At 52.1% G+C, this 13,867-nt stretch overlaps 2 protein-coding genes across 3 annotated transcripts in view; one reads left to right on the top strand and one right to left on the bottom strand.

Moving 5' to 3' along the window:
- Positions 1–13,473, bottom strand: part of LSS (lanosterol synthase) — a 27,218-nt gene extending 13,745 nt beyond the window's left edge. Inside the window, exons 1-2 of one of the 2 annotated variants that reach the window (XM_052793697.1) lie at positions 13,083–13,473; positions 7,050–7,165 (exon numbers count right to left, since the gene is read on the bottom strand). In XM_052793697.1, coding sequence (XP_052649657.1) covers positions 7,050–7,105 — 56 coding nt within the window. In that variant the 5' untranslated portion in view covers positions 7,106–7,165; positions 13,083–13,473. Of the gene's footprint in view, positions 1–7,049; positions 7,166–10,919; positions 11,146–13,082 lie in introns of those variants that run through there. The other variant, XM_052793699.1, reaches the window with a different exon arrangement.
- Positions 6,647–9,729, top strand: S100B (S100 calcium binding protein B). The gene is made up of 3 exons (XM_052793704.1): positions 6,647–6,782; positions 8,082–8,234; positions 8,764–9,729. The coding sequence occupies exons 2-3, from the start codon at positions 8,097–8,099 to the stop codon at positions 8,902–8,904; spliced, it is 279 nt and encodes a 92-aa protein (XP_052649664.1). The 5' UTR covers positions 6,647–6,782; positions 8,082–8,096; the 3' UTR covers positions 8,905–9,729.
- Positions 13,474–13,867: the final 394 nt, after the last annotated feature.

Consider the following 13,867-nt stretch of genomic DNA (forward strand, 5'->3'; position numbering starts at 1 on the left):
GGAGTGGGTGTTGATGGCACTTCACTGCCTAGCAGTGGTGGTTCCTCCTGAGGACCCAACTTCACACGGGTGGCTGTGGGCCACCAGCCCAGGCTCAGCTCCGCAGGCATGCCGTGGTGTTGCTGCCCCTGGCTCCGTGGGGATGTGCCACTGTGTCTGTCCCTGCACACGTCCCCGTCCTTGCAGCACCTCCTGTCATGGGGTTGTCATCACCCTGCCAGCAGCCAGGGCCCAGCTCCTCTGTCCCCCATGTCTGCCCCGGGCACAGAGACCATGTTTGCTTGCCCAGGAGTGCTGCCCCCCTGCAGACCCCAACAGCCACCCTGTCCCTTTGGGTGACAGTGCCAACCCCGAGAGTGACTGTCCCTACCTCTGTGCACCCTTAAAGCCTGGGCATGTTGTTTCCATTGTTGGTGGAAATAATAAACCAACTCCAGCCCAGCCTGGGTGCCCAGCCCACGTCCTCGTGGACCACAAGGGGCTGGGGACACTGTGTCTCGGTGCAGCGCCAGCCATGGGGACGGTGCACCCGGACGCATGGGTGCCCATGCTCCCACTGCCCCTGTGCTCCCCAGCTGCCCTGCACCCCACCAGCCACGGCTGCTGCCTTGGGCAGCCGCTTTCGCTCACCCAACCTGCAGAAAAGCTCCCAGCAGAGGCAATGCCGGCAGCACCCTTCGAAAGCACCGCTGCCAGCAGCACCCCCAATCGTCGTCCTCGGCACGGCTCTCCCCGGGGTGGCGGGCACCTGCTAAATACCAGAGCCCTGCCCGCGTGAGGAGGGGTGCGGCGGGCAGGGGTGACACCCATGAAACATTTTGTTATGCTTTATGGGTGCTGTAACCATGGGGCTACAGGAGAACAGACATGTGGCACATCCTATCATGGGCACAAGGGTCTGCCGGCCCTTATAAAAACACCACCGGGGCTGGGATGAGGATGGGTGGTGGTTTTTCACCTCTGGTGTCAGGTGATGGGGTGAGTCAGGCATCCCCACTATGAACCCTGCCTTGGTGCCCCCAGCATGGGTGCAGTGTCGGGGGGTGGGGGGTGTGGCCCTCCTGCAGGCGCTGCCATGGGACAGTGGTCCATGAGGCCTATGAGGAGGGGGCAGAGCTCCTCCCGTCCTGTCCTGTCCAAGCGATGTGCCCCCATCTCTCTGCTAATGCCCCCAGTGCTGCCCCGCACTTGGCAGCGTTCCCTGCCTGGGACAGTGAGCAAGGAGGTTTTAGCTCTTCAACACCACCACCACCCCCCCCCCCCCCCCCCCCAGCTCAAGAGGGCTCCTAGGATGGAGGTGCAAACTCTATCAGGCACACGGGTGGTTGGGAAGGGACCTAGCACCCTGCCGTGAGCCAGAGAAAACCAACAGGAGCCTGGGGAGGTGTGCGAGGAGCCGCAGAGCCCCTTGGGGACAGACGTAAACTGGGGGTTGTGTCACTGGCAGAAGTGAGCAGCCCAGGGATGTTGGGGACTGCTTTGCAGGAGGCAGGCCTGAGCTGGGCTGCAAATGGGATTTTGTGGGACAGAAACACACCTGGCTGGCAAACCCTCCTGGCACAGGCTGGGGCCCTGCAGCTGCATCGCAGAGCTGTGGGGACACGGACTTAAAGTGCGCATCCTCAGCACAGATGAATTCCCCTTTCCTTTCCTCCTGCAGATATCGGTTGTTTACCGCCTCTTTCCTTCCAAGGAAATGCACTGTTTTTATAACACACGCTATAAATCCTTCTCTGGGTAGGACGTGTGCGAGACAGAGATGCTTTACTTGCTGCTGTTGTGTGTTGGAAGGGCTGGGTGGGAATTTAATGCGTACTTGCTTAAATGCAGTGATAAAATTTCTTCCTGCTGCCTTTCAGAGTGACCTGGCTTCCCTCCTACTGCAGAGACAATACCAGATCAAGCTAAGCCAGTGGAAAGTTCAGGTGGAAAAGCCCAAATTCGTGGCTGTAAATACTTGTGATCAAAATTCAACCTTGACTCTAGGGCCTTGGAGGGCGGGACTGCCTCCATGTCTGTGCACTGCCTGGCACAGCAGTCCCCAGGGGTCTCGGGGAACATGGGGGGCCCAGGGATAAAAGAACTACTCTGAAATGTGGCACCCATCAGCACCCCAGGACAGAAATATGTCTGTGAATTAATACTTACTGTATTCACACACTACAAGTTGAATTTAAAATGCTCCTCTGCTAGCAAATAGCTCTTCACTCATGTCCAGCATAACCTCAGGGATTATTTGGAGAGGATACAGTAATTTTATTTGGGAATTATAGAATTAATTTGGTATTTATTTTATAAACTAGGCTTAGGTCCCACACAGGTTCAGCCCTGGCTGTGTTCAGTAACAGCAGAATTTTGTCTGAACAACTTACAACGCTGGAGTCCTCCTGGGGGGTGTCATGGCATGAGGATAAGATCTTTGACTTCGGCCTCATACCACTGGTCCTCACTAGGGAGAGCTGTGTTCTTTCTCTTGCACAGTTTAAATAGACAAAGAGAACTCCAGAAGTTCACCGATATGGGTGTTGTATTTGGGACTTAATAGCCTGTTGTTTATTTCTGGTTTAAGAAAAAAAAATTGTCATAATGAATCTGCCTGAGATGAGCTTCATGTAAGTATCTCCAGTTCCTTGTGGATGCCAAAATCTTCAGATGATTTATGGTAATATTTGCCTAAAGGCAGTGATGGAAGATGAACCAATTGATGGTATTTTTCTGTCTCTATACAACCTGCCTGCCTTAGAAATTCTGTTATAGTTATGAAACTTTTATTTTTAATAATTGCCAAACTCCTGTTACCTGGGCATTATTTTTATACTAGTTTTTGTATGTCTGAGGCTTAGACCACAGTTGACAGGCAAGGTAACGCTCTGTTCCTGTTGTTTGTGGGAACTCTGCTTGCTGGAGACCTTAGAAGCTGAAAGTGTTCCCCTGAGAAAGGGATGCCATCAGCTCATAAAAGCAAATGCCACAACTTTCCCCCCACTTTTATTGCAGTCCAGCACATGACACCAAGGTCTTATCTGCCAACTGCTATTTGTTACACTGCTAGAGCAAAAACTGCAAAGGTACTGTAAAGCCATGGGATATCATCTAGTTTGTATTAAAAGGGATCTGATCAAAGGGATTTTACAAAACATGGTCTAAATATGGCCGCCCCTGCTTTGAGAGAAGATAGAGACCTGAAATGGTCACTGTGTCAGCAGAAATATTTCAAGCAGAAACACAGGTGTTTTAGAAGCATCTAAAAAACCCCCATGGTTTCCTCTGTCCCTGTTAAAGTAACTTGGCTCCATGCAGCAAAGGGTGTGAGCGCCCTGCTCCACCAGCAAGCCTGCTGCCTTCTCCTGCTGGGGCTCCTGTCTGTACCAGGGGCTGGAAAGATACTCCGGATCAATGCTGTAATGCCTTTTCTCAGCACAGGTTTGATGGAGAACATATTCATATATCTTTTTAAAGAACTTAAGAGTAGTCTCTTGTTGTTTCAGCTGAATTCAGCCAGGAACTGACCTAAGCTCAAGGCCATGTTTCAGACAAGGTGAAGAGCATCCCAGTGTTTTCAACTCTGGAAAATTTGTTTCAGTGGCAGCAGCACTGTTCGCTGTTTTCTTAAGGGGTCACAAAAACTGCCAAGATGACAGCACCTGGTGGGCCAGCAGCAAGGTCCAGAGCTGTTCCTCTTCAACCCTAGTGCATGGTTGTGCTGGGAGGATGGCGGGGGAACAAAGGGATCGGGGGAAATGGCAGTTAGCCAGAGCCCAGGATTTATGAGATGAAGGTGGATGTAAAACTACCTCTGCCTGTGGTTCCCAAGAGGGAAGCAATATCTTAACCTTGTGAGTCTGTTCTGTGATGGCAAGAAAGACCCACTGCTCATCCCATGGAGCCTGCCCAGTCTCTCCTTGTCCTCAGGCAGAAGCAGAGGTGACATTTGCACAGGGCTGGCAGAGATGGCACAGGGCCCAGCTGGTCCTTCCTGGGGCAGACACAACCCTTTGGGCTCCCTGGACCTATGTGCAGGGCACTAAATAGGGCCCATCATCTCCCCCCAACAACTTCAACAAGCACCAGCCCAATTCCCAGATGTGTCCTGGTATTTCTGCTTCTAGGCATCATTTGAGGCTTCCCATGAGGACCCTAGCTTATCTCTGGCTGCCATGTTTGTGGGTTCAGAAATGGACACAGCAACCATGGCACAGAGCCGGGAAACCTGCTCTCTGCAACGCTGCTGTGTGCTGGGATTGCGAGCACAGCCCTGCGGAGGCAGAAGCAGCTTCTTCCCCCTCCCACCCAAATTCCTCTGCTTTCATTACTTTTTTTCTCCCAGTTCAATGACCGCCGGCCTTTGTCTCGTGGTCTGGCAGAGCCTGGTGCCACACACACCAGAGAGACAAAGAAATACACTGGCTTTTCTCCCTGAGCCTGCTATGAAGAGCCCACATTGTGTTTTACTGGGGAGGGGGAGACAGGCAGAGGGCTGAAGTGTTTTGCTCGGCCTTGGGCTCTGTAAAACCCTCTGTTTCTTTAAACACATCAGCCCAAAGCTCTGGCAAGGAAGCGGTGACCCTGAGGAAAGGAGCCCCAGGGTTACACTCTCCTGTTCAAAGATCAGGACCATGAATTTTCAAATAATGGAAGCAGCTCTTTGGGCAGCACTAAAAGCGCAGCCAGGTCTCAGCCCCACATCCATGCCCAGGCCTCCTGGACTTTCACAGGCTGGGTCAGGGATGATCCAGGCCAGGAGAGCAGTGTTTGCTAGGCTGTGAGCCCAGACAAGGATCAGGGAAGCGACCTGGAGCTGCTCATCAGCAGAGGCAGGAAAGGGCCAAGGTTTCTGGTGTTCACACCTGATCCTGCTGCTCCTTCCCACCCTATCAGCCAGTGCAGCAGATTGTTCCAGATCATTCCCTGTAAAAGATAAATGTCAGAATGATTTGGGGTGAAATAGACAGTATGAATAAGCAGGAAAGAGAATTTCAAGACTGTTCAGGTTTTGATCTGCCAAATGCTATTCTTCCTGTTGCATTTTAAGTAAAGGTCACTTTCAAAAATGACATCAGAAAATGGTTTAATGAGGCCAAGCTAGGATCTTGTCTCTGACTAGAAATGGTGTGCTTTGACACGTTTCTTGGCTACTGACTGAGCTAAGATATCTACCAGATCTAATCGCTATCAATGGAGAAAAATACCGTGGTAACTTTGGGGAACACAGGAACTGCCAGCAACCTGGTCTTGCCTCTTCAAAGGGACATTTTTGAAGATGTCTGGATCTTCATCCTACCCCACAAGCATTTGTATAAGGCTCTTAAACTCCTCACATTTCTACACAGGAGCTGACCATGGTAATAAAATGACACCTCTGGGCTCTCCATCATAGGTATTGCTAAACTGTCTTCCTGGTAACAGCGGTGACCTGTTCCAAGTTGCACTGAGTCTGAAATTCAACAAAGGCCTAAGACATAAAGCAATTATTGATCCTGTGCTGCAGTGAAAAGGCACAAATGGAAACATGCCACATCAGTAACAGCAGACAGCTTCAACTTTGGCTCATCCCATCTCATTCTTGGGGAATAGTGTGGCTAGGCAATGAAACACAGTGCAAACTTGCTTTCTTCAGCGTGTTCACTGCATTTATCAACCACTCGCTTGTACTGCGCCACCAGGAGCAGTCTGGGCAAAAGATGCTCCTTTCTGCTCTTGCTGCTTGTCACCTGCTTCCCTCCGGATCCCCCATCCCTGCCGGGCTGCCCGCCAGCCCCCACAAAGCATCACCTCCATCAGGTCTGTGCACCAGCCTGCAAGGGAGTCTCTGGTGGAAAGGGAAACTTACAGCTCTTGGGTTTAAATAAAAGTGCATTTAATGTCTGTGGTGCCTGCTGGGGCTGGCAGAGGCCGTGACATGGACAACAGGTACACGCAGGCAGGAGGTTCCCACCATCCCCTAGACAAAAGGGTGGTGTCGCAGATACTGGCCAGGTGGCAGCCTTGTGAGAGCACCTTTATAACCCAAAGCGACTTAACACAGCTTTTTGTAAGGCTACAGTAAGGCACGCCTCCGAACCTGGCACTGTCCCCCCAGGAGGCATCTGGGGGGAGCTGCCACTGCTGCCAGCTCTGTCCTTTGACCGCTTACAGCTCAATACAATTGCAACTCCCCTGCAAAGGGTCCCGCTGTCCCCCAGACTGATGGGGTGGCAGGGAAGACACAGCCAGACCCGTCTCAGAGGTGCACAGCGAAGGGACAAGAGGCACAAGCTGCCATGCAAAGAAAAAACGTCTGCCCCAGAGGTGCTGGAGCCCTGGATCAGGGCCCACAGGGATAGCGGGGCTCCATCGTTCCCACACACCTGGCCCTGGCTGTGGGGTGCCTTGGGGCAGGTGTTGGGTCCCCCAGTCCAGCTCTGACCGCGCCTGTCCAGCCGTGGCTCACAATTCATTGTCTTTACTGTGGACGAGAGCGGCAGTACAAGCGATGCCACCAGGCCGGCTCTCCTGCTGACTGCCCAGTTATTTTTTTTCTCACAACGGCAGCTTTCTCTCCAACAGCTCCCACGTCTGCAGCCGTGGGCTGGCAGCGAGTCAATGCATCCCTGTGTGCATCACTGTGCAGTGCGGGCCCAGTGCCCGGCTCTGGACGCCCCCGCCTCCAGCTGCCATTGGTGCTGCAGGCACTGCGGCAGGGCCCGGGGCTCTCCGCCCCCGGACATAAGAAGCCAGCGAGTCCCCCCGGGGCACCCGGCTGCATCGCATTGCTGTGTCACAGCCCCGCCGACAGCAGGGAGGTGAGAGGGGCCGGGGGTGCCGGGCAGGCACTTGGCTACTGGAGCAGGCGGGCTGCTGCCGCGGGAGGGGTGGCATGGGGGACACCATAGCAGCTCCAAGCTCTGCCACTATAGCGGAGGCCAGCGGGGAGCTGAAATGCTCCTCAGCCTCGTGGATTGGAAGCAGGCAGTGCTGCTGGCAGCTAGCTCAGCCTGGTGCAGGCGGGGCAGGAGCATGCAAAGGGCTGTTAGGATGCATGCGTGAAGTGCTTCCGGAATATTTCTTACCTGACTGGAAACAGTCTCACAGTTTGGACACCAACTGCTGCATGGGGGGAGGGCATCAGCTTGAGAGTCAGGCTGTGGGATGAGATTCAGTGCCTTCGGCATCGGGCCTTGCGGTGCTGAAACAAGAGACAGGCCGCAGGGCAGGAGACATTTATCCGTGGGGTATGAATTAACCGAGTGCCAGACAATAAGGCTTTTTTTTCCCCCCAGCATCAGTGCATTCAACAGCTTTTGGGAAGGCGGTTTTGCATCCCTCCCTGTTCGATCAGAGTCTCTTTGGTTTGTCTGTTTGTGAAATCTGCTGAAAGTGCTGCAATCCCAATTATTAACATTCCCAAGAGGGTCTCCAGATCAAGTGTGGGAGGAGGGAAGTTAGAGATGTGCTTATTTTGTCCCGCTGGCACTCATCAAAACTGGTTCCTGCCTGGGTTCCCCTGACTGCTCAGTTGGAGATAGGCCTGCAGGCAAGAAAGGCAGAGGCGAAAGCGCCTGTGACAGCAAAACCTTTCTGAAGCTCATTGTGCAGAAATGAAACCCCTGCCCGCCCCTCTCCCAAGCAAGGAGAAAAAAGCAATGGGTTAAGCAGCGGGAGGCAAAGAAGAGGTGAAGTGACAGCATGCTGCCTGCTAGCCAGGTCTGCACATATGGAAAATGCAGCAGCACCTTGCTGGGAGCCACCAGGGCTTTGCAGCCTCTCCTCATTCTTTCTCCTGTGCTCACACAGAGACCCAAGGTGCCAAACTCACATCAGTCCCAAGGGATGTGTCAGCTCCTGGCATGCGCCAGTCCTGTACTGGGCACTCCTCGCGTTGATGCTCTCCTCTCCTCGAGAGCTCCTGCAGGCAGCGCCAAGGTCTCTTGGGATCTTGCTCCCTGAAGCGAGAGCTGCTAGTGGTGCAGCAGCATGTTTTGAGTGCAGGGTCCAGCATTGCTGACCCATGAGGGGAGCCCCACCGTGGCCGTGCTTGCAAAGCAAAAGGTATCGCTGGAGCTTGCCCAGGCTAACGCACCCACCGCTCCCTCTGACCTCAGGGCCACGCTGTGACCATGTCTGAGCTGGAGAAGGCCATGATCGCCATCATTGATGCCTTCCACCAGTACTCAGGGAAGGAGGGAGACAAGCACAAGCTGAAGAAATCAGAACTGAAGGAACTCATTAACAACGAGTTGACCCATTTCCTTGGTGTAAGTATTGCTCTCCGCGCAGCATGCCTGGGAGGGGAGCATGCGCAGGGAGCTGCGCTGAGCAGCTTCCAGGCTCCGCTAACTCCATCTTCCATGGGAAGCAAGCACAGGGGAAGGGGTTTATTCACGCAGCAGTGCATTCAACACTTTGCTCCAGCTCTGCAGGAGCAGCAGGTGGCAGGACAACGGCAACAGCCTGTGTTGGGGGCTGGGGTTTGGGTTGGATATTAGGGAAATTTCCTTCTCTGGGAAGGAGGGACAGCCTTGCCCCAAGGGGCTCAAGATGTCCCTTCCCAGCGGCACAGCTGTGGCTGCGATTCCTGCTTCAGGAGGGCTGCTGTTGTGCAGGTACTGGTACTGCTGCAGGCGCAGGACAGTGCCCCACACAGATGGGAAACAGTCACGAGCTATTTGGGATGTGACTGAACACAGATTCAGCCATGAGAGCACCTGAGAAGTAGGGACATGTTACTGTCTGGGCCTTGCTCTGATCCTCCCCAGCTTTGGCTGCCTGTTTGTATCCCTTCAGGAGATCAAAGACCAGGAGACTGTGGACAAAGTCATGGAGGCGCTGGACAGCGATGGGGATGCAGAGTGCGACTTCCAGGAGTTTGTAGCCTTCATTGCCATGGTCACCGCTGCTTGCCACGAGTTCTTTGAGCATGAGTGAGCTGGTGGGAAGCAGGCGAGCACATCCTGCTCATGCTGGAGAGATGCAGAGTAGCATCGCTCCTCTGGGAAAAAGACTGGGTGCTATTAGGGGCTCCTTGGAGTTAAGCTTGTGCTAGACTTAAGCAGCTTATTAAGTTCTGCGGCTTTGTGAACAAGAAACATCTGCACGGCTCAAGAAAGCCTATCGGCCAGTGCCCACCTGGCTGGATGCAGTGTGCGAATGCCTTGTCTCAAGCTCCTTCCCTGCTGCTGTATGCAAGGGACGTGCACGGGGCTGGAGGCAGGCAGACGCCATGATCCAAGCTTGCTTGCAAAGGGAAAAGGGAAATTCAAGGGCTGAAGTAGGAGGTCATACAGAGGGGCTGGTTACAGAAGCCTGGTTCTGAGCCCACTGGCCTGAATCGAAAGGCTCCCGTTGATTCCTGTGGGCTCTGACCGCCCTGTGCATCATACTAACCCAGGCAGCACAGCCCCTGTCCCATCACAGGGGCTCAGCAGAGCCCATGCATTTCTTGGCAAATTGAGACACCCTTGGCTTGAAAGGCAAAGCATAACCATCTAACAGCCCAGCCTTTTCTCTTGTCAATGAATCCTACTTTTAGCAGCCTGCAGAACTGGAAGTGAAAGCATATGAAGCTCCTGGGCTGGGGACAGCTTCTGGGCCTAGGATGTGCCTTGGCAAGGTCTCCAGGCTCAGTCAGAAGGGAAGGTGGAATCTACCCAGTGTGACCACAGTGCTTTAACATAGACCAGGCACAGCCTCCAGAGTGTGTGGAAATGGTGAGAATAAAATGTTGTTTCGGCCTCTGGGCCGCAATTGGTCTCTGGTGAAAGACATGTCCTTTTGTCCCAGCTGCCCTGCGCTGTCAGAGGGGAAAGCTGGAGGATGCAGCCTGAGGCACTACTACAGCTCACACCCCTCGGTTTCTTGTTGGGCATTGACCCTTCATCTCCTCCCTGGCATCACTATGGCTGGCCAGACAGCTCAAGGCTGTCAGCACCACCGTGCTCCGCCTGGCTGTCCAGACAGCTCAAGGCTGTCAGCACCACCGTGCTCCGCCTGGCTGTCCAAACTGGCAGATGTACCTGCGACGCCAAAGGAGTGCACTGCACCTCCGCAGAACTGCTGCTGTTCAGGATGTGGCTGCTGCTGCCAAGGTCATCCAGGGGCTTGCACTGGTGAGCCTTTGCAAAACCAAAGCTAAACCTAGGACAATTTCCCCGAAGCCTATGCTCCTGCCTTTTTCAGTCTGCACTTGCCGTCCAGCTCAGCAGTACCTGTGAGTTAGGCATTCATGGCTGGCAACATCTGTAGTGACAAATTCATGACAAAGATGCCTGCAAATGTTGTTTTTACCTCATTCCACATTTCATAATGATTTCATGCGCAAAATGACATATCTTCAGACAGGGGCCATCTTGCTGTTCTCATCTGCCTCAGTTTTGCCATCATTGTAGTGCTCATTTGTTTAGAAATTGTTTAGCATCCAAGTTACTTCCACCACACTTTTAACATCCTAATCCGTTCTCAGTTCAGCTGTTTCCAACGCTTGTACAGACCTGAGGCAGCACATGAGGACAACAAATGGGGACACTGTCTGTCCCAGTGTCTCCGAGGTTAGGCAGGGTAGACAGGACTCTCATGACCTTCTCTTGAGCCTGAACCCGAGTTCAGCAGAGGGGTCAGATGCTTCAGCACAAGGGTCTGCTGCTGAAGCTGGCTGGCAGTTCTCCAAGTCCCACCTGCCTTCCGCCTCACCACACCAGCAGTGGTCACATGGATGAGGAATCCTTCCCCAAGACCGGGCCTTTTCAGCAGCTCTGCACAGCATCGCAGCGGCAAAGAGCTGTAGGTGTTAACACATGGCTGTGTTACAGAGCAGGCTGTCCCGTCCCTTGGCGAGCAATGAGAGCAGGAGCAGGGAGTGCACAGTATGACTGCGCACGTGTTTCTGGCAGTAAGGCTGATCCTGACTTAGCAACACCACTGCTGGGAATTCACGGAGGCTTTACCTGGCACAGGAGAAGGTGCAGCAGAGCAGGTGCCTCTTGTCAGGGAGGATGAGAGCATGTCTTCCCTTGAGATGAGCACTCCAACCGCCAGTGGTGCAGTATGCAGTGCTCGGGCTACTGATTCCTGGACAGGAGTGTGACTGGGGAGGAGTCCCCAGTCAGCAAGGAAAGCAGAGCTTTCCTGAAGTGAAATTCCTGAAACAGAGACTGCATGGTCACAGGCCTCAGCGTCACCCTGTCTGCACAGCAGCTCTGCTCCCGTTGTGTCCTGCTGCTCTCTGACACAGGCGGTGCCTCAGCGCAGAGCGCCGATTGTGGGGACAGCCGTACGCTGGCGTGATGGGGGAGGCAGGCAAAGCAGTTTGGGCAACACCAGCCCAAGCATATAGCATGAGGTGCCTCTGCCAACACCTCACTACTGCCGATCCACCCTGCACGCTGCCCCCCTGCACACACAGGCACAGGCAGCAACCCGCAGCACCTCTGCTAACACCCTGGGTCCCCACGGACTGCGCAAGCCCCCTGTGTCCGGCCTAGAAAAAGGATGCTGCCATGCCAACACGGGGTTTAAGTAGGGCTGCGAGGGGCTCAGAAGTGCAGCGATGCTTTCTGGGGAAAACCTCTCAAGCCTTGGGGATAACCAAGGAGCAGGTGTCAGAGCTTTGCAAGGCAGACATCACAGCCAGCTCTGAAGGAGGCTCAAAAGGCTTAAAAAACTCACTAACCTCCCAGCAATGACAGGCTAGATACTTGTCCTGGTTTCAGCTGGGATAGAGCTAATTTTCTTTCTAGTAGCTGGTATAGTGTTATGTCTTGGATTCACTATGAGAAGAATGTTGATAACACACTGATGTTTACAGTTGTTGCTAAGTAGTGTTTAGTCTAAGTTAAGGATTTTTCAGCTTCTCATGCCCAGCCAGCAAAAAGGCTGGAGGGCACAAGAAGCTGGGAGGGGACACAGCCAGGGCAGCTGACCCAAAGTAGCCAAAGGGTTATGCCATATCATGTGACGTCATGGCCAGTATATAAACTGGGGGGAGTTGGCCAGCAGGGGCGTATCGCTGCTTGGGAACTAACTAGGCATCAGTCAGTGAGTGGTGAGCAATTGCACCGTGCATCACTTGTTTTGTATATTCCAAACCTTTTATTATTATTATTGTCATTTTATTATTATTTTCTTCCTTTCTGTTCTATTAAACTGTTCTTATCTCAACCCACAAGTTTTACTTTTTTTTCCCTGATTCTCTCCCCCATCCCACTGGGTGGGGGGGAAGTGAAGTGAGTGGCTGCGTGGTGCTTAGCTGCTGGCTGGGGTTAAACCATGACAATATTTAAAAGTGCTAGTCCTGACACCACTGGTTTTCAGGCTCTGGCAGGGATGGTTCACTCTTCAGGAAGGGAAGGTGATAGGCTAACGACATTATTAAATAATTTTTAGTTATGCCCCCATCCCAGCCAACAGAATCAGCCTCCTGGATACCTGATGTGTGTGTGCTCTTACAACACCTCACTTGCACTGGTTAGGTTGATCTGACCTCTTCATTGATCCCAGGAGAGCTCAGAAAATCCACATTTTTGTCATTAGTGCAGACTAGCGTGTGACAACCACAGAAAGGCTGGTTTGGTAACATGGAGCTCTGGGGTCTGTGCCGTGGGACCCTCAGGGCCCTGGAAGGCTCCCCAAGGATGAAACAGCAGCATTACACTAGCAGCGCCTACCTGACATTTGGACACATTTGTCAGTTATGCTTTTGACTCCCTATAGAAGATACAAGTGAATTTCCCACCAGGAAGGGCACCAATGGATGGTTTCTAATACTAAATGCCCTGTCAAGACAAGAACTATTTACCAACAGTACTAAAAGTGAAACAAAGAGAAGCAAGTACACCAACAGGAGGAGCCTGAGACGTTTAACAGACTCAAATTAACTTTGCAAACTAGAAAAGTGACAGATGGGGACAGATTTAGCACATACATGCTGTATCGTAGCTCTGCTGAATTACATTTTCATAATTTAAAATGCTACCATTACTTTTTGCTCTGGGAGATTAGAATCTGCACTTTTACTCTCTCCCCAGATAATTACAGGTGAAGCGCATCTGTGAAAGGGAACCCTCTCTCTGGATAAGACACAAAATTACCAGCACCGGAAGAGCACTTACCCCACCAAAAAGTTCTTCCATGTAAGATTTAATCTTACTGGGAGTGCTGATTATTGCAGTTAGCACATCTAAAAAAATATTCTTCATCTTGTTAACTGTCAATGGGATATGAATTCAGGCTGAATCATTCAATAGCAGAGTTCATGTGCTGGCAGCAAGAAAAATAATTTATCTTAAAAACAAAATATGCTTTTTCCACAAATCACCCACAGATCAAATGCGGACTTTTACAGACCCCAGAGAAGGAACGTTCCTGACCTTGTTGGATGGAGTAAAGCAATTGTGTAAACAAAGCACTGCGCTGCTGGGCTGCGTCTCCCACGCGTTCAGAACTCTGCGCTGCAAGCTGTGACGGCACTGAGATGTGTTCCTCCATCCTGGCAGTCTAGTGACATGGAAGCATATTCCTGCTCCCTCTGTACATTAAGCTGAAAAATACATTTCAAAAGAAAGTGGCAGCATTTCTGTGAGTGATCCACGGACTGAATTTGTTCCCCCTACCAGATATTAAATCTAAAGGATTTGCCTGGCCTTACTTACTGTACTGCAACAGTCAGGGCATTAGAGCATATTTTCAGTTTTTCCATTCTGAAATAGTCTTGACACTGGATTTTACTGTACAAAGTCTGAGTTCATCCTGCATCCCGAACAGTGTGGACTTCTGATTGCAGGGGGTAGGCAGCTGACAGACCAGGAAACTAGAAGAGCAAAATGGGAAGCTTTTTAAACAAAAGAAAATAAAACACCTCCAAAACTATTAAGAAGCAACATAAAATTGATCTTTA

Source organism: Harpia harpyja, chromosome 7, assembly GCF_026419915.1.
Source record: "Harpia harpyja isolate bHarHar1 chromosome 7, bHarHar1 primary haplotype, whole genome shotgun sequence".
NCBI classification, from domain to species: Eukaryota; Metazoa; Chordata; class Aves; order Accipitriformes; family Accipitridae; genus Harpia; species Harpia harpyja.

What these genes read in the sequence shown, in the direction of transcription:
- S100B (XM_052793704.1), top strand. Translation starts at nt 8,097, where the DNA reads ATGTCTGAGCTGGAGAAGGCCATGATCGCCATCATTGATGCCTTCCAC. An exon ending in AGTTGACCCATTTCCTTGGT is followed by an intron (nt 8,235 to 8,763) that starts GTAAGTATTGCT and finishes GTATCCCTTCAG; the next exon opens with GAGATCAAAGACCAGGAGAC.